The 25,408-nt window shown below is 32.1% G+C and overlaps 1 protein-coding gene across 1 annotated transcript in view; it reads left to right on the plus strand.

Moving 5' to 3' along the window:
- Window positions 1-25,408, plus strand: part of LOC129802760 (putative transcription factor SOX-15) — a 77,738-nt gene that overhangs the window by 27,487 nt on the left and 24,843 nt on the right. The window contains exon 2 of the mRNA XM_055848829.1: window positions 6,778-7,316. Within this exon, the coding sequence (XP_055704804.1) occupies window positions 6,778-7,316 (539 nt within the window). The remainder of the gene's footprint in view (window positions 1-6,777; window positions 7,317-25,408) is intronic.

Raw genomic sequence — 25,408 nt, forward strand, 5'->3', positions numbered from 1 at the left:
GAATCAACTTTAATAACGGTTTTTTCAAGGTCAAAGTTTTAAAACACTGCGCTCTAGAGAACGTATTTCTCAAGCGAATGGTATCATTTTTGGATTCATGGGAAAGGTCTTGAAATTCCTGACAAGCTTGAACTGATTCCAATTGGTTTTGAACTTGCACATAACCGATAACTATTTTTCAAGGAAATTAATTATATTAATCTTAAGATCTCTTTTGGGAAATGTTTTGAGAGATTTATAAATCGGTTCAAATCGGTTGTGAACTAGTAATCGGTAAGTGATGCGAGAGTATTTTTGGGGTTTAGCCTCTAAATTAAAAGTCCGAGCACTTCGTAAAACCTTGTACGCTTTGCCACCTCTTTAATATATCATAGCGAACCTTTCGAACATTCTTTATTAGTTAGTTAATCGTTAGTTAAACCCTAAACATAACTGCAATGTCTAGTTTTCCAAAAATATAACTTAGAAGCCTAGAGGGTAAACGGTAAAAGATATCAGTAACAGATTTTTAATGGAACCTCCATAAGTTTTATTTCTAGTACATATTTCTAAGGTACCTCTATTGATATTACAATTGCATTATGTATCTGTAACTGTTTGAGTGTGTTAGAAAGATTCATATCTATTTTGACTATTTGCACACGAAATCACGGCAGATAATGCAAATATTTACCCCACATTAATAGAGGTTTTGAAGCCTGTTTGTCATCTGGCTTTGGAACTGCATCACGATGGGCTGTTGTGTCTAATTCCATTTTGAATGTGTGACGAGTCCCGAAAAATTCCTCCTCGTAAATTTGCCCGTCAGAGGAATCCCAAGCATCATAAATTGCGATCATCAATTTTCGAGGAATGAAACTTGAAGTGTATCAACACTTTTAGTCACTGAGCAAGAAAAGTGTGTGCCCCTCTTTTTGTTGAGACCAAAGGTAGAAATATGTTGAATGGGCGGTTGATGAGTTTCTCAGGCATTTAGTACACATTATCAATGTATGAATGTTGGGGCCATGGGTTTGAGGCAGTTAAAAAAAAAGAGAAGAGGAGTGACACATCCTGGCGAGGCCAAGGGAGACGATATTGCTGTTCGCGATCGCGACTAATCGATCACTTGAAATGCAAAACGCGTGGTGCAAATGGCGTCTGTCGGCTAATGCCATCAAACTGCGTGCGTGGCTCCAATCTGCGTGGCGGCTTCACGATTGAATATTTATTTATTGAAAAATATTTCGCACCAAATTTGGTCTTGTTGGCCTTTGCACTGCACCTCTTTACCACATCACTTCACCCCCTTGATGCCCCTATACCTATATTGCACATTTATTTCACCTTCTTCACGTCACTCTCCTTTGCCAATTATTAATGCAGAGAATATATATTCATGATAATGATATTGAAATCAACCAATTGCAAATCCACATTTAACACCTCATTTTTACATTTTTCCACTATATATAGCATATACGTGACATTTCTGTGTGATTTAAGCAAAATGTATCGTCTCCAGACTTACACCGAGAAAAAAATTGACTGGTATTTCTACACTTCAAATTATTTAGACTTGTTCTCAAAATCAAACAAGTAAAAATGAAAATTTATCACTTAGACTTTAACTTTCTAAAATCAGAATTTACAAATTTTATATTACAATTTAACATGAGGGTAGTAACTTTTAAATTACACTTTAATTCCTTTGATAGCAATTAAAAAGATATTTTCACATACAAACCCAAAATCAGTCAATTGTCAGAGGCCTATGAAGATGGCATTCAATGGAATAAAACAAAAAAATTGGAATGTCTATTCAAGGAAATAAATTGATTTATATTGAGAATAATTTTTACTTTTTTGAAAATATTTTTCACACCTCAGTGGATATACTAATCCAAATAATAATTTATAAAATTCCCATTAATGATAATAATATTTAATTAATTAATTAAATAATTATAATCTATTTAATACAATAATTAATTATTGTGAAATATTAATATTCGTATCCAGAAGAGAATATATTCCTAGAAGAATATTCAGATTTTGACATTTTCACGAAAAGGACATAAAGTCGAAATAGACGTACAGCTGAAACACAGAATTATTTAGAAAAAAAAAATATTTTGTAAAATTTTTCGTAAATGTTTGTGAATTCCTATTGGGGACTTACGAAATAATCGTAAGATAAGATAAGATTTTGCCAGGGGTCAGTTCACCATTTCGGATTGCCGATACTACTAGTGCCACTACTAGGGGAAAGCACGTTACCTTCGGACGATGTATGCTTCGCACAAATCATTTTTTTAAATGGGTTATAAATTAATTTGGCCCATTTACATTTTAATAGCTAGTCCAATGCCTCAAATATTCAGAAAAAAACTATGGCTGAAATCTTTAAGGAACAGGCGCCTGGCAAGTTGGCTTTTTTATACGGAGCTATTTGAAGCCAATTCCTAAATTGATCTCGGACTCAGCTCACAGTGCTCCAAGGAAAAAAATTATTTAAACAAAAATTTAGTATATTTATCCCTCCATACGGAAAGGTATCTTATAATACGGAAAAACTTCTCACTTTTTAAATATTTAGCATAACGATCACGAGTGCATAAAAATTCCCATACGCATTTGTATGTGAAAGTAAGAAATTGGCTTCAACTTTGAAGGCCACTCGCCGGGGATTAGTTAAGGAACATAGAGAAAAAGGTTTGCGGAAACTTCGTATTTTACATTTCATATTTTACATGTTCGTATTATACATTTCGTATTGTGGAAACTTTGTATTCTAGTACATTTCGTATTTTACCATTCCGTATTTCACATTTCGTCTTTCATACATTTTGTACAAAAGTGAACATTTCGTCTGCCATATATTTTACACAAGCATATCAACCAATAAAATAATAGAATTGCAGTTTTATGAGGTTAAGGGCGCCATGCGCCTTGGGTCTGACTTTGAAGTCAAACTTCAAGCTCTAATTATCAGTATTGTCTGTTTGGGGCAAAGGAAAACTTTCTGTGTTTTGGAAGTTATCAGTAGCGCCTGTTCAATTTTTGTACAAAATTTGTGAAAAACTAAATGTGAAATACGAAATGGTAAAATGCAAAATATATACTAGAATATGAAGTTTCCGCAATACGAAATGTGCAATACGAACATGTAAAATACGAAATGTAAAATACGAAGTTTCCATATCCCGAGAAAAAAATTGAATTGTCCGAAGCTTGAGTCGTCCGAAGGTAGCGCGTTTTCCCCTATATCACAGTGTGTATTTGGGATCGGTGACAGTGAATATTTGTATCGACTGAAGTATCACTTTTATGTCGAAACTCGATTTCGCACCAGCACCTATTGCTTTTTAGACAGTACATTTTTTTTGCTAATGTGCCACCATTGGCATTACTATTCATTCATTTACTGGACGAATTCAAAGCCGATATGGCATGAGAAATCTTTTTCTTCTGCTGCTCAGCTTTAAACCCGAGACCTCACAGTCATAGGGTCACTACTCTATCCACTGATCCACTTGAGGCTCCGTAAATCGTATATCACATAAACAAGTTCGTAAAAATTTGTACTTTTACAAACATGTACGTAAAATTTTATCATTTGTTCGTAAATTTTTGTTTGTTTGGCAAAAGTCCACGATAAATATTTTTTAATTTTTTTCTACATTTTCTTAAAGGAAATATTTTGCATTTCCATTTTTTCTTCCAATAATATGATAAAGGTCGTCCCAGTTTGTTTGATTGAAAATGTTATAGATTTTTTTTCTTAAATATAAATTCGTATTTTTTTAATTAAAGGAAAGATTTTCCTTTGCCATATTTTGTATCAAGATTTCGAAAGAATAACGATTGTCAATAAGATGAAAAGAGAGTAAATAAACGTAAACATACCTCAACATTTGTTTCAAGTAAAATATTCCATTTTGGTTAGTAATAGAAGTGAAAATTATTATAAATTACTTTAAACAAAATCTTAGATATCTAAATTGTTGGTAATTTCATAATTTTACCTTTTCCAACAATATTTCGGTATTTCCTGATATGTATAATAATTCTGAAATTGCACTGAAAATGATTTATTTAACATTTGAAAATTAATGTTTATTGACCACTTTTACCAATAATATGCTATCGAATCAGCTGCAGCTTGCATAAACTTGGATTCATTCATTTTTGGTTCTGTGTCTATATTTTTTTCCAATTATTGTCGCAAATTTTTATTAAATTTTATTTCAGCAGTTCAACTTTATGTATTCTAAAAATTTAGAAACTTCAAATAAAATTAATTTATTAGATTCTCATATGCATAGGGGAACGTGGTCTACCTTTGAATGTGGCGGCCTTTTATTTATTTTTTCTCTTATTTCCGAAGTTAAAATTCTATTTTGTTAATCGAAGTTAATATAAAATAGTTAGTTGTATTGACTATAATTTAGAGAATAGAGTTTTTGGTTTGGAAAATAAGAGAAAAGTTGAAATATTCAAAGGCTGCCGCATTCAAGGGCAGGCCACTTTACCCTATAATTGACTTTTAATTATTAAATTGATAATTTTCTTATCAGTTTGCAGATATTTTTTTAAAACTTATTATTAATTTGGTAATTTTATTCTATCGTCTTTTTCATGGTGCACCAACTACAGCAATAGCATTTGCGATTTAAAAAGGGAAGTCAATTTTAACTTAGAACATCATGCAGGCTTTTACTAAACAAACGATAAATCATTGAGAGCTACAACTACCATGTAATATCTGACATTATTCTTATCTCATATTCAAAAGAAAATATTTCTAGATATATTATTTGATATATAATTTGAAACTAAAGGCAAAAATCCAATATTTCTGCTGACTTTCTATCTCACTTTCCAAGTAACATCGATCGAGAATGAAAATTTTAAAGTCGTGCTTCTGTGAAAATGTTTTCATTCACAATTGTTCATACCACCCTCTCCCTTCGGAAGTGTGATCATTTTTCAAGTGGTTTGCATGAAGGAAGCTTCGACTTGAACGTTACATCTCCTACTGTGAAATTCATTTGTGTCATTTTCTGTAGCACCAACTCAATCTTGGGTCATTGAGTCACGACAAAATGTTTATCAAACACGATTTATTGCAGAGATATTATAGATGAATGGTAAAATGTCAAAAAACTTGTATTTTGGATATACAAAGTTTAGAGAAATCTGTTTGAAAAGATGCTTAATCACAAAATACAAAACACTTGAGATCTAAAATTAAGATCACAAATTATAAATCTAAATGCTGTTATTTAGGCTTTGGTTTTATTTTTATAAAACAAGGAAAATGAGAAAATGTGACTAAAAGAAAACAAATCTATGAAAATCTTACATACATCATCCGGATTGGATAATAGTTACCAGTCACAATATGTAAAATAGTTTTTCACCGTCTGGGAAACATGAGAGATCACACTTTTCATCACAAAATTATTTCATAAAGGAATTAAATTATTTTATAAAACTATGTAATAAAATAATCTATTTCAGTGCTACATAACCTTGGCCAAGGAAATTATTAAATGTTATAAAATTCTAACTAGGAAAAAAGTACAACATTTTTCCTGCGTAAATTCATAAAAATTCACGAATTTTAAAGCGTTATTAATTTATTTAAATAAAAGCCACCGGATCTTGACAAAGTTTCTTCCTTGAATTGGCCTTGAATTATATTTAAAAAAAAAAACTGTTTTTATCTGCTTTATAATTAACCTATAACCGTATTACGTAGGAGCTGTAACATTGTGATCAGCGTGATTATTTTCATCAGTATTTTAGTAGAAGAAGTGTATCAGGTTTCGTACACACTATGGCTCCGAATATTTCAAAATTTTTGCCATATTCCTATAATGAATTTGACCCATAGCAATATATTTTAATCGCTATCATTTCACACATTTTCCGAAGGAAAATATGTCAGATTCATTAGAAGAATATGATAAAAATATAAAGTATTCGAAGCTAGAGTATGTGCTAGGCCTGAAATCTCCTAAATTTGGCTAGAAAAGAAATCTTCACGGGACGCACGTGCGTAAAATGTCTTGAGCGATACCTATTAGACCGTTGTATACAATTTCTGAATTTTTATTGATTCAATTTTTTCACGATTAAAATGTTTAGTCAATTTCTTTGATATCTAAGCTATAATTTGGTGTGTAATTAAACAAAATTACTCTCCAGTGCAGATATTAACATATATATGCTTTAATGGAATGCAAATAATTATCGATATTCTCTATATATTTCCAATTTAATTGCTTCAACGACTCGATTCCTGAACATAAATGAAATTGTTCTGGATGTTTTAAAAGTATGAAAGATAGGTATTAATGAAAAATATTCCACATGCTATATTTATTTCAGTGTATAATTTATTACACATGGCATGGAAATGTTTTTCATTTAACAGTTAAGATGCTTGGAAAATATTTTATTACTTTTCCTGGATGCAATCTTTCAAGACCAAACCTGTCACTATTTGCATTTTCTTAATTATTTTATTGATTATCTCTTGACGCAGGCGAAATCACGCAAGATGGATTTTTTTTTCATTAGTTTATTTTAGGTATTATAAAGTACTATTAGCTTCCTTATGTACTGAAACGTGGATAAACTCTCTTATCTTGTGTAAAGTAGAAAATGTGATAAGATGATGATTATAACCATGAAGTTTAAATTTATTTTTAAAGCATATTTGTTCTGTTTCTTAAATTAATTTTAGAAATCTTGAATTTAATATGACTGTTTTTTTTTTCTTTTTAGTTCCCCTCAGCATCAGAATTATCATCGATATGAAGAATATGTAAATCACTCAATACATCCTTCATCTGCTGGTTCACCTCTCCCACCTCAAAATAATCCTTCGCCACAGATGTTGTCCATGTCATCCCTGTCGTCAGCCCATGGTATGCTCCCGCCACAGAGTCCGTCTTTGACTCAACAGCAGGGCGCCATGATAATGTCCTCAGGATCACCTCTTATGGCACAATATCCACCATATCAGGATATCCTACCGTCCACAGTTTTGCCACCACCTTCCACGGGTCAAGAGGATGCAACTAGTTGGAGTTATCAGTTGCAAGGTTCAAATTACCAAGGTGACTACTGCACCTCTGGTTACGGTGTCCTTCAGAGACAGTCGTTTGGTACCAAAGTGACAGCCACGGGACCTCTTAAGGGTGCAAAGGAAGCCCGGATTCGACGGCCTATGAATGCCTTTATGGTATGGGCTAAAGTTGAACGGAAGAAGTTAGCAGATGAAAATCCTGATCTCCATAATGCAGATCTCAGCAAAATGTTAGGTAAGAGAATAATTCATTACACGCTATTCTTATCCATTTAAGTCTGTGGCAACCTGCTTTCCGAAAAAATATACTTATTTTACTTGTCCTCCAGTTCATATGATTCTCATCCTAGTCCAAACAAAGCCCCACAGGAATCGATCTGTGCAATTTAATTTTATTTCAAAGAGTAAGGGCTCATATAGACACAGGCTGATCTTAGAGAGTATTTAGCCTATAAACATTAGAGATAGAATCCGGTCAAGTTCGATATAATAAAGGTCGGGGTACAATAGGGTATAATGGGGACGGATGCAACCCACTGTTATAAAAGTCTAGCAGTCTAGTCTAGGAGTATTTAGCCTATAAAAATTGAGAGTAAATATTTATCCTCAACAGTCATACATTAAGAGCTTGGGATCATCGATTTTAGAGGTCCTTTGCATACATTTCTTCTACCCAATCCTTTACTGTCAAATTTTACAAGCCTGGATCAGCCTGAATATATTTGGGTCTTAAGGGTTCAAATAAACTCAGAATGATCCTTGAAGATATTTAGCCAATATAAATTGGTAGGAGAAAGTACTCTCCCTTCGAACGTTCATGCCTTCGAATAACGTGAATTTTCTTTTATTTTTCCTAAGAGACCTACACATAATTATCACGCAATTAACAATAATTGATGATCTAGGTAATTTTTAATAAAAATGTGTAAGTCTTCTAGGAAAAATTAAAGAAAATTCACATTATTCGAAGGCATGAACGTTCGAAGGGAGGGTACTTTCCCCTAGTAAAGATTTGTCCCAAATTACCATACATCCTTTGAGTGAATTTCCTTTACCTAATCCTTGACTGACCAATTTTACAGACTGAATATTCTGAAGAATCGTCCTGAGTCTATTTGAGCCATTTAGGCCCTTCCATTCCAACTCAGTAAAATTTACTAAATTTTACCGCTCCATAATCTTCCCTTTTCGAGAATCAAAGCGATCATCGTGACATTATAGTAATCTTGAAAGAGAAGTAAAAACAAACAAAAAAAAAAGAAAAGTGCTATGTGGCAAGAAAAATTGCTGGGATCTTCTTGATCTTCAAAAACAAATGATCATTGATTATCTCAGAGACATTCTTCCTCCACCCTATTGAATTACCACAATTTCTTCGATGATGATCATTTGCATATTGTGTGATGTCTTGGGCAACAAGTTGTTGCTCTTTCGTGTGATTTCTAAGATGTTGCTTTTTTCGCTTCTCAGCCGCGGATAAATGAAAATCGATTTGACTCACTCTAACCCGAAGAGTTTATTATTAACTCCGCCCACTCCCGCCATTGGTGGATTAACCTCACAAATACATTGATCAATCGATCGTATACATAAGTTCATACATGAGAAGATCGCGAGAGCTTTAATATTGCACTGTGAGAGCTTAGCATAGAGTATGATCTCAATGGTGCAGTATTTTGAATGTTTTTTGAACGATTTTTCTCTCTAGAAATGTTGTAGAACATGTTACATCACTAGCCATTAAGTATTTAAAATGAATTTCATAAAGAAAATTATTCAAATTTCTTGTATCTTATAAGACTTCTTCAGATTTAGTGGCCATTTTGTTGTGTACAACTTCAGCACTACTATATTTAAACTTTTTAGCGGTGTTGATTTTTTTCTTCTTTCAACTTTGCTGTCGATCATCGTGTTGGCAACCACTTGAGTACTGAATATATAGAAAAAAAACATGAAACTTTTTGCCTTCATCTTCTATTAATTATATAGAGTCTATGCTTGTTGGTTGGAGTAAAAAGATCGCGGCTAAAGATCACGATATTAAAAAAAACCAATGGAGTTTTCCATTGGCTTATTCTGAACGCTATATTTTATTTAAAGACAAGTCGCGTTAGTATGTTAAAGATTCAAATTTGTGTACGAAAATTGAAAACTAGATAATTATAGATAACAGCTGACATAATAGTTCGGGTATTCAGTTAAATTTAAAGAATCTAAATATTTCAAAGAAATCTTTGTTAATAAATAATTAGAGTAATGTACTTTCGTAATTACTGAATACAGTGCAAATACTAAAATGTATTATTAATTGGAGTACTATTCCAGTCCTCCGATGAGGTCCATCATGATAAGTCGGCAGGAGCCATATCCCATAAAAACCAGGATAAATTCGTAATTTTATTTAATTTGAAATATCTAAATTTTAATTAATGTCTATCAGATGTTGGACAAAACAGCCGATCATTTTTATTATGAATTTTTAAAACAAACAAAAAAACTAATTAGGATAAAGTGTATAATTTGGAATTAGTGTTACAAGTTGGACAATTCGCTGGTACAAGTTGGACATGGCTTTTTTCTTGATAAATACAGTACAAAGTTTGTTTTTAAGCACAAGGAACCAAATTATAAAACTAAAGCATTAAAAATATACAAATAAAAATGAAGTACTAAATTTATCAAGACGAAAAGCCCTGTCCAAATTGTACCATTGTCCAACTTGTACCACTGTCCAACTTGTACCACTTTACCCTAGTGAGTGAATTCAAAATACAAAATGAGGTTCGTAAAATTCAAACAGTTCTTAACAGAAAGCATTGTCTTTGGATCTAAATAGTCCCGTAAAGACTCAGTTTTCTTTATTGTATCCTTTATGGCGCTGCGATCGCTTTTTCTGCAGGTACATTTTTTACCCCTTCCCTTAAACGATATCTCCGAATGCAAATTAAAGTGAGTTACAATGCTGAAAGGACAATTACTTTATTTTATGGTACATTACAAATATTTTTTAAAAAATCTATAAAATTTCTTATTGTTTTACAAATCACCAGTGTAGTCATAAACATTTAAAATTAAAATATTAGAAATTTGTCACATGCGAAATCTATTGAAAGATTACTTCAGGTTCCTTGACCCTATTCCGAGTACACCAAAGTCTTTGATTACCGGATTAGGGATGTCCAGATGACAGCTGTCAAACAGTCGACAAATATAAAAATCCTTATTTGCATATGTCATTTACACCCAAATCAGTGACTCTAGTGTAATAGGGAAGGAACAAGGAACTGTTTCGAGAACTGGAAGGTATTTTTTAAATATTAATTCTCTAATGCCCGGCGCACAAGAAATTTTGTTATGTAAACATGTTTTTTGAATTTCCTATGACAGTGAATGAAATGTAGATCTAATGATCTCTCTCTCATAGGAAATTTTGAAAAAAAATATTTAAAAGGAAAAGATTCAGTGACAGTGAGTGACATCTAGATCTAGTCATCTCGCTCATTCTCAAAGGCAGTTTCGAACATATATTTACAAAACAAAGGTTATTATTCAAAACGCATAATAACTTTTGTTTTGTAAACATGTTTTCGGAACTGCCCATAAGAATAAGCGAGATGACTAAATTTAGATCTCACTTACACTCACTAAAATGTCAAAAACATGTTTACAAAACAGAAGTTATTCTGCGTTGGGCTTTATGCTCAACACACAATAACTTTTATTTTGTAAACATGTTTTTGACATTTCAATGAGAGCGAGTGAGATCTAGATCTAGTCATCTCCTTCATTCTCATAGACAATTTTAAAAACATGTTTACAAAACAAAAGTTATTGTGCGTTATGCTCAACGCACAATAACCTTTGCTTTGTTAGCATTTTTTGACATTTCAATAAGAACGAATGAAACCGAGATCTAGTCATCTCGCTCTCTCTTATGTGAAATTTTGAAAACATGTTTACAAACAAAATTTATTCTGCGTTGGGCATTAGGCATTATATCCAACGCGCAATAATTTTTGTTTGGAAACATGTTTTCAAAATTTTTATGAGGTAGAGTGAGATGACTAGATCTACATTTCATTCCCTTATTGGTAAGACGCATATTCTAAGATTTATTTGTACGATTTGTACCAGGTTTTAACCTTTAAATTACCAGAATTTTTCTGTCGTTTAAGTCGTTTGAACTGCATTTAGTGAACTTAAGATAACACCCAGTTCCATTTTCATCGTGGATCTGACCCTCATTGGATAGTCAAAATTTTCAAGTATTTTAAAAATTGAAGAAATTCCCTGGATTAACCGATAGTGTTACTATATATATTTTACCTATAGTATATGTATGTGAAGGGGAACGAATTTGCTCAACGAAATTGTCATGGCAATTGATGTGGAACGGAACAGAAATCCACGAAATTTAAATATTGCGAGACTAGCACACAAAGACTTTCGTGAGACGCCTCTAATTTAACTTTGATTGAGACAAATTGACCATTTCGTGGATAGTGTCCATGTTTCCGTTTTTTTTAAACTCCCACTGACCAATGGAGAATTTTCATGAATCTTTTTCACTGATGCTCAAAAAATCTAAAGTGAAACACCCATATTTCCGTTTAATGTCAACAAGATACTCTAATTTCTTGCATACATAAGAAGTCATTTGAGAATTGGGAGAGAGGGAAAAAAGCATTAGAATTAGAAGCAAGTTTTCGTGTTTAGAATGTAAAGGGACGTTAATTTGAGAATGATATTGTAAAATTATCTGAATAAGAAATCGAAAAGAACTTTTCAACGTGGCAAAATTGTTTCTCGATTAGTGCCTTTTTTGCTGCTGGACTGCCTTTTCGTTTCGCTCAGCTGACTGGGAAGGGATTGTCACTTCCGGTGAATTTTTTTTTCATGATCGCACTGAGAGCCTCCAACTAGTATAATATCTACTTATTCATGCTTTGCGCCATGAACAGTTTTCCATACCTTATCGATGTTTTTCTGCACATAATCGTAAAGTTGCGAGACTTTACTACCCAATCTTTTCTAAGACAGCACAAATACACAAAGTCTCGTTTGGTATGTGAGAGGGAGATGAAATGCAAGGAGAAAAAAAATAACAGACCCAATCCGCTATATTTGTGCTCTTGTATTTATGCATAAATTGAAAATATTTATGAGACATTTATAAATTATATTATTGTGTTTTATGGTCGATTACAAATTTCCATATGCAAAAAAAGCACACCACATGGGATTTTCATCGCGACTCACGAGGCGATAGATACCTCTGAACAAGAGAGGATCGAGACATTTTCCCTTGAATTCAGAGCATAATGTAGCATACTGTATTACCTGGTGCTCTTTCCATTTTTATATGTTGTATTCACATGAGATTTTATGAAAATTAATCATAAAAATTCTAAATTTGAACACTCTCAAGTGCCAGAAAAATATTCAATTGAACAAGAAATGACGATAGGCACGCTTCTATCCGGAAGACGTCTCATGTATCGAATACAAATTGCATCGATGGGTTTTTACGAGGAAGTGCTTAGAATACTTAAATAGGCGTGATATCTCAGCTCTAGTATACATCTCTCCTCCTCAGACACATTGAGATAGACACGAAAAAAAAAAGTTCTATTTATACAACTAACGTAAAAACTGGGAGAAGTCTCCATAGTTTTCGGTGTGATCATATCGTGGATAGTGCGGTGAGTGCGTGCGACAAAATTAGTGTATCTGATTAGAGAAAGAGGTATAAATTGACAGTAAATTGGAACAATTAATGCTATATACTAAATGTTCTGCATGGAGAAAATTTGCGGAGGATTGCTTTTGGATTATGTGTGGGCACCAACAGTGGAGAGTTTTGCGTATAATTGCGACTATACGAATAATTATATTACTCAGAGTCACGAACTTTGAATCCGTTACTGACTCTTATTTCTTGAATTTTAATTTCGAGAAAAAAAACTCATGTCCCATTGGCGGAAATCACAATCACACTAAATTGATGATAAAAATTGTTAGAAATTTCTGTGTTTATTAGTGTTTATTTTATAAATACGTTCGGAATTTTACGGTGGAAACATAATAAACATTCAGTTCTAGAAAAGCTATTATAGTAATTCATATCATGATTCATAATATGAAAGAGCCCACAATATTGTCACACCCCCTTATACGAGCTCCAGACTTGAAACTTATGCCTGAGACCTATTAGTGCTTAAGTCATAGTCTCAAAAGATCGGGTTGTAGAACGGACTTCAGACCTAAGGCTTAGGCAGGGGCCTCTCGACATTTCATTTTTCCATACGTTTTTGCATAGAGGCACTGAAGACTATTGGCAAGTTTTTTCCTAAAGAGAATTGACTTATCAGTCTGATATATTTCGAAATCGTGCATTAAAAGCTATCTAAAAATACATATTTCATAATGCTCGCCGAAATAATACAAGAACTACGAGGAAATTTGTTTAGGTCGCGGTGCAATATCTGCAAAATTTTTACAAGGAAAAGTGAAAAATATCTTCACTTTTTATTAGGCTTGATCAGGGGCCCCTGGCTTAGGCATATGGCTTAACTGCTATAATTTCTAATCAATCACATTTTTTTGGGAAAATTTCACTTAAGTTAAAGATAAACGACCTATTCTTCCTATCCACAAGTAGATCTTGAAAAATTCGAAAATCTATTTGAAGATCCAGAAAAGAGACTTTCTTACTTCTTGATAATACCACAAGGTAACTAAGGTACATCCTGTTCGAATTTCGAAGTGCTCAAATGTCAAAATGTGTCGTTCTTCATATTTTTGTGAGGGAAAAACCATACAGCGATGCTTACTGTTCTTGTCCTATTATTTAATCACTCCATAATTACTGAGTAAATCTTGTGCCAGCCTTTTAGTGTGATATTTGATAAATTTTCCCAACCTTGTTCGAAAATTTAGTATGAAGATTCGAAATTGAATTTGAATTCTTCGAACATCAACGATTTTTTGTGCAAATAGAGTTCCATTTACCTTTTATCCAAGACACAATTGGAGAATAAAATTCTACTTGTGTTTGGGCTCATTAGGATCTCAAAAAGCAATAAAATTGCTCGCTATTTAAGATTTTGAGACCATCGGGAACTGGGCTAAACTTCTAGTCCGAAGACCGCATAAGCCTAAGAATTTGAAGCCTTACCTGAGCTTTCATTCAAATGCAGGTTTAATGTTTTGATCGTGGCTTATTGATGACAACGTTCATCTGCAGGGAAACAGTTATTCATAAAGTCGACAATTTCAGAGAGAAAAAGAATTATGTGGTGTTCAGATAATATTTTGTGATGTTTTAAACGAAAAATTGAGGCAAAAAAAGCACTAAACGAGATTTTTCCATCATACTCAAGGTAGAAATAATTATGAGTAATCGATTGAAGTGCGCAATGCAATTGGTTAAGTTCGTTTGTGGCAAGTCAAACAGAACTTGTGGCGTCTATAGCTTAAGTTTAAGTTAGTGGAGCACTCTTCTAGCATACGGCCTAGAATATGTCTCCAGATCAATCCTGGAATGAGGTAGAAATTCTTCTTATCTCCACTCCAGAAAAGATTAGGTCATTTGAGTGTCACTTGATCTGATAGACACTTTTCTCTACATAAATACAATTGATATTGAACAAAAAGTTAGGAAATTTCTTGAGTTAATTTTGTGTATGAACATTTAAAAATGCACTTTTTAGGTTTCCGGCAAACACCGATTGATAGCGTGCCAGATTCCAGTCTTGTCAGAACCTAAGCACTGAGTCCCAATTTACGTCTGAATAGGTTTCTGGCTAATCCTTAGTCACTGTCACTAACAAAGCTATCTGTGATGAACTGGTATTAGTCTGAGGTCTAAAGTCTGTCTTATCCAACCCCCTGGCAAGTTGCCTGAAATTTGAAGCCACTTTCTCATACTTCGATTTAAATTTATATGGGAATTTTTTGCACTCGCTACCGTTACACTAAATAACAAAAAAGTAAGTTTTTCCGTATTGTAAGATACCTTTCCGTTTGGAGGGATAAATATACTACAGTGCTGTCTCTCTATATGCACACTCTCTATATGCACAGCTTTTGTGTCGGTTGCATTCAAAATCAATTTGTTTACATTTTGATAAAGTAATAAAGAAAATTATTTTCTTGGTAACTAATTTTTCTTGTTTTTAATTTTCTTTTTTCTGTCTCATATTATATATAAAATAACACGGGAAATTCTAGAACAATAAAAAATGATAATTTATTAAAAAAAAGAAAAAAACCGTTGGGAATTTAAAAAAAAGTTGTGCATATTCAGAGAGAGAACTGTCAAAAAAGTACCCAAACTGTGCATATAGCGAGACAGCACTGTAAATTTTTGTGTTTAAATAATTTTTTTTCTCAGAGCACTGTCAGCTGAGTCCGAGATCAATTTAGGAATTGGCTTCAAATAGCTCCATATAAAAAGGCCAACTTGCCAAAGGGTTCGCCTTATCTAATTCATTAATAGTACACAGAAAAAAAATATTTGGAAAATTGATTGTAAATGTTTGTGAATTCCTATTGGAGACTTATGAAATGTTCGTAAATCGTATAACCCACAAATAAATTTGTAAAAGTTTGAACTTTTTCCATAAACATTGTTCGTGACATGATCATTTGACAAGCATTTTTCCTACTTTTACAAACATTTGTTCATAAATGGCGAAATCTTCGAAATGTGCTTTATATTTTTAAATAGGCAATAATCAAGAGAAATTGATAGAATTTAGTTAGTTGAATGAGAATTCTCAAATATAATTAAGTAAAACGCCAATTTCATTAATGTAATTTCAGTAAATGGGTCATGGCACTAAGCGGTCTTTCTGTCCTAAGTACAGACAGCTATTACGAATTTATTTAAAATTGAGCCATATCAAAGTTTGTACAAGAAATAGAAATCCCATGAGTCTCCATGCCAACAAAACTAAAATTAAACATTTTTCGCGATAAGCCGGCTACAAAAGCTCGAGGTTCGTTTGATACGTGAGGACGGGGCAGACTCACGGACCTCAATTCGTTCCTGGATTTTTTTTGCAAAATGAAAATGAACTTTTGAAGTAAACTAATCCATTATTTATGCCTATATCTGCATTATTTATTTTATGGATTGGTGCTTTTTCAATTAGTTTAATTAATTATTGAAAAAGCACTAAATCATATCAAATAAAAAAATATTGAGAAAATTTCAATAAATCAGTGGTCATAGAAGTTCTAGGTTTCACAAATATTTAATTCCTAAATTACTGTGCAGTTTTTTTAGAATAAAGATCACCTTTTGTTAAATATGAGTACAATATTTATCATAATTTATCATTTTTCATCCAATAACTTTGATTAATAGTGGCAAATATAATTTTTTGGGTGGTCTTTTACATTGCCACCGCAAATCAATGGTCAATCTATCAATCAATTGAAAGTTCACAATGGTGCAGGTGAGACATAATGACTCGTCTTCTTTGGATCTACTTGTTGTAAGTCATGAAACATGCGCACTTCGCGTTGTAGTCAAATGTTGATGAATTTAAATTTTAAGACTCCTTTCATCCCACTAAATTGGGCACATTTGAACACCTGTGCGTTCAACATTTTGAACCTTCTCAGCAGAGTGTTAAGAAACTGTGACTTGTTGTGATATTGAAGGTGGGGAGCAAAACCTTGTGAGAATTTGTTCTTGTGACCATTTTAAGTGACAAAACCTAAAAAAGAATATTGCTATAGGGGGGTATACAAGTGAATTGAACAGAAACACGAAATTACTTTTAAGAGTGCCTTCCTTTGGAGGTTCGCAGGTTTAAAAAGAAGTAATAAAAAAAATACCCTTGATTAGTTCTGTAACACTTTGAAGGTGTCTTCTGTTCTTATTAAACGTGAAAATGCAGAAAGAAGAATACAACCTTTGGAACTCTGAAAAAAAAATTATAGTGGTGAAGAATAGAAAGAAGAATCTGCGGACACAGAAACGGTATCTTGTGTAAATATGCACAATTAAGAAATCCTTCCAAAGTTCAATGACTGGCTAATAAGTTGTGAAGTATTGTTGCAACTTGTATAAATTAAATAAATTACAATTCTAAAATGTAGATGTATGAGGGGCTGTTACTGTTGTTTGCCGTCATTCCACTGCTCCCGTAAAGTCTCTTTCCATTGTCTTGGGACGATGGTAAGAAGAAAAACAACAGAATGAATTTTCCCACCCGAAAACTCCCACAGTCCAGATTTCGAGATTTTTTTTCTCTCTTATACCTTTACGGCGCCCCAACACGCGGCTCTTGGGCATTATGTACACAGCACAAAATATACATTATTTTCCTTACATTATTGCAACAAGAATAAGCGAAAGAAGTAAAAAAAAAAGAAAAACATCATAAATACATAATAATAAATAAAGCAACGTTATTCTTTTCCTCTATTGCCTGCAATTTTCCACCAATGCAAAATAACGTGGGGGAAATACCAATTTATAAATACTATCACATGGAAAATATTCAAATGCAATTTTCCTGCAATTTCTGCATAAATGTGGATTTTGGGTCAGATGTGAGATCATACGCAGAATACATCTTGTTTGAAAATATTTATAGCCGGAAAAACTAGATTTCAACACTGTGATTTCACAGTTGATATCTTGCAAGAAGTTTTCCAAACAAAATATTTTCAGTATTATGCTTAAAACAAGCAATTGTTATAACAAATAATAAATTATCACGTATATATTCTGAATTGAATAATTAAAAAATGTTTATTCATAAAATAATAAAATTTATTCATAAAACAAAATTATCTTAAATTTAAGTATAAATTTCACTTAAATAGAACATGAACAATATTCATATGGACAGCAGCAGAGAGGATAGCTTTCAGGCTTCGCACACACTGGTGTTAAAAAGTTTAAATTTGACCAATTTTTTTAAGGAACTGTGCGAACTGTGTGACTTAAAGACTACATAGTGTTCTTTTCCTGAAATAAATAGCTCAGATTTAAAGTTTTCGACACCAGAGTATAATAGGAGAAAATACCCTCTCTTCGGACGTTCATGCCTTCGAATAATGTAGGGGAATGTTGGCATGGTTCGCACAGAGTGAACCTTCAAACAACGCAAATTTTCTCTTTCTTTGCAAAGAACTAGTTCGTCATTTCTTAGCCATAAGATAGATCAAAGATAGAAACTAAATGAGAAATGGTAGGTCAGCTCCTTGCAAACAAACAGAAAATTCGCATCGTTTGAAGGTTCACTCTATGCGAACCATGCCTACATTCCCCTAAATTTTCTTTTATTTTTCCTAAGGGACTTACACATTTCTATTAAATATTAGTTAGCCTTATCAATTATGTGATAATTGTGTTTAAATTTCTTAGGAAAAATAAAAGAAATTCACATTATTCGAAGATATGAAGGTTCGAAGGGAGAGTACTTTCCCCTATACGAAGCCTGAAAGTCACCCTCTATTTTTTATTTTTATCAATAAATCGGAAATTACAAACATATTTTTTAGAACATATTTTTTATATACACTAAGAGAAATGCGAAATTATTAAAATAACATTTCGGAAATCTATCGCAAACAAAGCTGGAGTTTGATTCTAGAATAGTGTCTTGGATAAAAGGTAATAGGATTTATATTTGTACAAAAATTTGTTGATATTCGAAGAATTCAATCAGTTTCAATTTTACAAATTATAAATTTTTGAACAAGTTGACAAAAATTTATGAAATATCACACTGAAAGAAACGGATTTAAGTTTTATCAATAATTATGAGAGAACTTATGCCCAACGCACAATAACTTTTGTTTGTATACATGTTTTCAAAGTTTTCCATGAGAATGAGCGAGATGACTAGATCTTATAACAAACGGTAGGGAGGTTTTATCTCAGGCATAAACCACTAGGGAAAATTTCGGAGACTCAATGATAAATCGTACGGTCGGTATGGTCGAACGCTTTTCGAAATTTCCCCGTTTAAACGAGCCCTGAACGTTTTTCAATTATTTATACAGTTCTACACGGTCTATTTAAATATTTTTAATAGATTTTGAAAAAAAATCAATTATTTACTTCTACATTCGTTCAAAATACTGTGTCTTAAACTAAACTTTTACCAAATATTTCTACTCTTACAATGATTTAAATGATTAGAAGATTTTTTTTTAAATATTGTTTGTCGTACTATTTAAGAAAATATGATTTATTTCCCTATTTATTAAAAATAAATCAATTTCCAAATATATATTTGTACTTTTTAATTCAGTTAAAGTGAATAAATGTAGAATTTTTGTTGCATTAAGTGCCTTGATACAACCTAAATGTATTTTTGTGCTTAAAAAAGCTTTAAGCAATATAAGTAGCTCCATTTTCATTGTACAAATAGTGAAATTTTACGATCGGCAGAAAGGTATTTCTTGTGATCAACCACGTGTGGAAAATCTCATTAATTTTCCACATCCACCCAACATTTATGTTTTAACTAATGGCACATAATACTTTTTTTTACATACAATGTTGTCCAGTGAAAAAAAATGCCAAAGCATCTGAAGTGTATTTTTAAGATAGATATTGATGGTCCAAAGAAAGATTGAAATCTCTTGTACTACACTTAATTAACATTTTTTCTCCCTCTGCACTTATTTTTGCCTTCAATAAGTTTCACTAGAAAGAATTTTCCTTGTACGTATGGTGAATTCAAATGAAATACCACGAAGTATAATATTATTAATGAATTAATTTCCTCATGCTAGATTATTGTTGTAAAATGCGTAATTTGCAATGTGAAAGACATGGAAGACCATAAAGAGGGAGCAAAGACAATGGGACAAGACTTCTCACGCCCTTAAAAGACTCTGTACTTGTTTAAAATATGCGTGCGTGCGTGAGTTGGTTTCATTTCTTTTTTTTTTTCTTCTTCTTTAACTGATATCTCTTGTTCATTGATGAGTAAATGTACATAGTTGTTGATATTTTTATGTTGTTTTTCATACTTGTAGTGGAAAATTTGAAAAACGCGATAAAAAAAATTCATTTAGAGTGAAATTACATGGCTTTTCACATTGCTCGAGGGGGAGATTGTTTTGATGTATTGAGGAGAAAATAATGATATTTTGATTAAAAAGCATAAAACATATTACTGCAATATTCTAACATGACATGTACTGTTTATAAATTAGCATCAACGAGTGAGGGAGAAATAATGCAATGAGAGATAGAACATAAAAAACTTTTATTATAATTAAATAATTAACAATTAATTGTCTAGATTGCTCTTAAAATATTTTAATGCGAGTCTATTCTCTTGTTACTGTGCTTAATTATATTTAGAAAATTTTCCCATGACTTGGTAGTTGGTTATTTTTGTGTTGTTGGGTTGCATGTGGTGAGTTTTGTAATTTAATGAATTAAATATTGTTTACGTTTAATATCAAATGAAAAAATACTGTAGCATATGTATTATTACAGCATAACATCAGGAGAAATTTAAAGCCCTAAATCTATTTTAAATTGGTCAATACATATTCACTCTAGCATTCCTGATTTGTTTCTTAAGTCACCTTAAGAACTTTTAATATTTATACTCAAGATTAAAAAGCAATAATTTAATAAATTTAAAAAAATACTTGAGACGTCAAATTTTTATTATACTTCTAAGTAAAACAAATTGGTTTTAGGGCAGAATCACATTGACAATAAAATTCTCGCCGTAGCCTCACCGTATTTCGTTAAATTACGCATTTTCATTGCAATTCTTACGCAAATTTTCCATTACCGTATTACCTTATCTCATACTCGGTGGCACTAGGTGAAAATAATATAAGAAAATTGGAGAAATAAAACGAAAATTCAATAAACGGTGAGCAAAAAAACTGTACGAGTAAAATTTCTCTTACAGTTCTTTTTTTGCTCACCGTTTATCGAATTTTCGTTTTATTTCTTTAATTTTTTTAATATTATTTTCACCTATTGTCACCGAATAAGAGATAAGGTAATATGGTAATCGAGAATTTGCGTAAGAATTGCAATGAAAATGCGTAAATTAACGAAATACGGTGAGCATTTTACTGTCAATGCCCTTACTCTGTCTAAAGTCTTAGTTTAAATTAGGGTGGAGTAAGTACTTTTGGCCACTTTAAGGTTTCATGTGCTTGTAATGTTTATAATATTTATTTAAATAAAATGAAATTTTGTACAAAGATACCTTAAAGCCGTTTCTTCCTAATAATCCAAGAGTATTCCCAAATTTTTTTTGGAGATTTTTGTGATTTTTTTTGGAGATGTTTCAGTACTTTTGGCCACTTTGTAAGCATTTTTGGCCATTGTGTGTAAGCACTTTTTGCCACTTATTTACAAGAGAATTTTAATAAAATAACAGAAGAAATAGCTCTCGAAAATTTTTACAAATACATAGCACAAGTCCTATTCTTATTTAACACCAATTTTATGTGATTATTAGAGTATTTTAAACAACTTTTTGCACATTTTCTGTTTAATGTAAAAATCAGTCAAAAGTCACGATAGTTTTTACTGAAATCCGCGAGGTGCGCCACGTGTAAAATGTATGGGAAAATGAATGGCCAAAAGTACTTACACAGCCGAAAAAAGTAAGCTCTTTTAGCCACATCCGATTTTCATTTAATTTGTTAGAAAATCTTGTTAAGGATGATATCACAATAAAATTTAGTTAATTAAGAAATGGACTTTCATTGAATAACATCAAATATTTTCATCAAAAATATGAAATAATGCAAAACAATTTCTCTTAACATTAACAAGTATCTTAAGAATCCCATGTTTTTTTAGTGATTGTTTACCTTGTCGAGAACTGCTTTCAATAACTTAGAATTAATCGAGTCGATACAAAATCAAATATGGTTTTCTGATTCGTTAGATTAAGAGGTTACGAAATAAGACCCATTTTCCTGTTCTAAATAAATAAACTCATAATTGCCTTACAATGTGATTTTACTTTAGGTGGCCAAAAGTGCTTACATGGCCAAAAGGGCTGACTCTACCCTATATCGTGTTTTATAAAAATAAATTACAAAGTACTTAAAGTTCAGAATAAAAACATAACAATATTTAAAGTCGCATAAGCGAAGATAAATTTGGAGATCCCCCTTTTGGATCTTGCGCACCATCTATTTTATATTTGAAAAATATAGATTATTAGATTTCAAAACTAATAAATAAAGGAATATTTAGATTTTTAAGAATACTCGGATGGTAACTAAAACGTGACATCTTCAGTCTCCGTTCTAAACGTTGCTGGACAATGAGATTATAATATGGCCCATGTGAAAATTATTTTTCTTATCAATCCCTGCTAGATGTCTTATAATATTGAAAATTTAAAGATCCTTTATGACTTAAAATGATAATTTAAAAATAGAATGAAGAAAATACTATTTTATGATTTTTTTTCAAAAGTATGTTTATCGCGTTATATCATGAAATTACAGCAATAAAATAAATTCTTTCTTAATTTAAATTCATACGATTCGGGTTTTATTCTGCACGAATATGGTATACTTTAGAAATCACCGTAAATTGAGTGAAACTAAAAGAGAATAATTAGATGATACAAGATCTCTTTATACTGCCACAATCCACCACATCTCCACTCTAGCAATTAATTACCAAAATACAATTAATTTGGTGTTCAAGTAGAGATTTCATTGCGTGGAATTTGGTGTAGGCAGTTTCTTCTTATGGGGCCCCAGCAAATATTGTGCAAGTCAAAAGAGCGACATTCTCGCCAGTTAACACGCGCAAATACCTTTTCTAACACTGTGAACAGTTAAATCTAATTAGACTTTTAAATTTCCGGGAGTTTCTTGGCATTCTGCTGTGTTGAAGTCTTTGAGGCTCCTCGCGTTGTTGTGAAAGAGGAACATCATGGATATTTCCTCACATGGGGATGACAAGGAGGGTGTTACAGTCAGACAGAGAAAGCGGTCATGAAAAAAAATTGTAGCATGTTGGTGTTATGTTCTGCTTCGGTGGTTCTTCGTGGGAAATTTTAGATAGATGAGAATGAACGCCCTAGGGTGCGGAAGTGCTAGGGGTCAGAGGTGGTAGATTGCTCGATCTTTTTCCGTAAATGAGTTGTCTGTCTTGCATGTGGCTTTTTCCAGCTACTCACATTACTTAGGGTAATGAAATCAATCTCTAAATTAGTTTTTATAAAGTAACTCAATCTTACACCATTTCTATGTTTTATGTCACTAAAGCGGTCTTCAGATTAGAGGCTTGATCCAGTTACTGAAGGACTCTAAATCCTAAATAGTAACCAATTTTATTGCTTTTTCAAAATCTAATAGGTCATTTGATCTTAAAAACCTTAAAAACCAATCTTGAGTTAAATTCATTCAAAAAAATCTTGATTGCTAAGGAATTAGAGTTATCAAGCAATATGGTTAAGCCTTAGGTCTGAAGGCCGTATAAAAGAGAACAGAGAAGAATATGTCTAATATCATAGGAATTAGAATTTCACTAATAAAAGAATTGTGAAAATGTACTAAGACTAATGTCAGTTAAATAAATAGACTACATTGCCATCAGTTTCCCACTAATTCTTCCCTCGGTTTAACTGTAAGTTTGTATAAGGCATAATGTGGCGCCGATAATTATTTGCCTGATTATTCATTAAGCATATTTCTCTCGTTCAGTAGTAGTAACCTTCCCGATTTGAGAGCTCTCTCCGGTTGAGGTTTTTCCTTTACCGATTTGGAGGTATATTAGAGAGAACTTACCTAAAAACCCTTTGGAAGTTCGAACGTTTAAACCGACGAGTTACACAAAAGTGAGGAAGTTCATTCTAAGGACATTTATTTTACTGAAATTGCAATTCAAGTTCTGCCATCCTGAAATTCCACAAAACTACACAAAAAATCATTTTTTGCAATACAATTACGCACTGCTGCTGTTGACGATTGAAGTGTCAAGAATACCGAAATTCGAAATAGCAGAATAAGCAGCGCTAAAGTGGCGGGTATATGAACTTGCACTTTAGGCTTCCGGTAGATTTTCGAATAGGTTTGGCTTGGCTTTGGAGTGGCTTTGTCTCTTCGAAAGGTTATTACTGAACGGATTCTTTCTCTTTATATTATCAAATAAATAAAAAAAAATCAATAAATAAAGTTTAAGTAATGTTTTAGCTAACTTTATTAATAATGCTTTAAAATGAATAAGATTTTTTTTTAAAAAGAAAAGTAATTTTTAAATCAATATATTTATTAAAATATTATTTACTGATCTACCACTGAATATTTATTTTTTAACAAGAAATATCAAAAATCACAATCATAAATCGTATCTTTGGGTATAAGTATGGTTTTTAATAAAAATGTCAGCAATATCTCATTTAAAGTTGAAATTGTTATTATTTGTTAATTTTATTTGAATATAATCCTACTTTGGGTCTTTTCATTTGATTGTGGTTTTCTAATATCCCTGTATTATTAGAAAACCACTTACTTTCGCGACGATGTAACCTCGCGCAAATTCAAACTTAGCTTTTTTAAGTCAAAAAGCTTTGTATTTTAATCAGATATAAGGGAAACCTATCAGCGGTGTAATGTTTACGGAGAAAATGAGGCGTATATAGGTGGAAAAATTTTGTACGTAGCTGAGCAAGTCGAAGCAACCTCGCAAACATCGTCTCTAAATTTTAATTTTTCTCTTGAATAAAATCTAAGAATTTCCAGAGATTTTATAGACCTAATAAGTAAGAAATTCTTTGATATAGTGGTACGATTGATTCAGCTTACGTGGCATTAAGTAAAAATTCGTGAAACTTGAACATGATTTTCCGTACGAAGCTGCATGAGCTTCCCTTAGTGTAAAATTAGATTACTTTAAACATAATATAATTTTGAATTTTGAAAATTGCTCACTGTCATATAGGTAAAGAGAAAAAGAAGACCACGAAAAAAATAGCACTTCGTCGTGGCCTTTTTCTTTTAAGTATCTGAAACGGATAGGAAGGCCATAAATTCAAAATTGGATTCTATTTAAAAATATTTCTTTAAGGTTTAGCGATATGGCTCAACTTTTCTAATCTCTTATCAGGCAAGATATTTGAAAAAAAATTGATTCTATAATAGTCATTGCCAAATATCTATGAGCTTTTGAACTATTGAACTTACTTGATATTCAGGAATTTTCGAGATCTCTGCGAACTGGGTTAAACTTCCGGTCTGAAACTCGTACATGTTACCCCAAGAATTTCTATTGCTAATTCTTTCTTCCTCTCGAAATAGTAATATTTGTGGAAGCGTGCAATGCCTAAATTTGTCATTTTTTCT

This window comes from Phlebotomus papatasi, chromosome 2, assembly GCF_024763615.1.
Source record: "Phlebotomus papatasi isolate M1 chromosome 2, Ppap_2.1, whole genome shotgun sequence".
NCBI classification, from domain to species: domain Eukaryota; kingdom Metazoa; phylum Arthropoda; class Insecta; order Diptera; family Psychodidae; genus Phlebotomus; species Phlebotomus papatasi.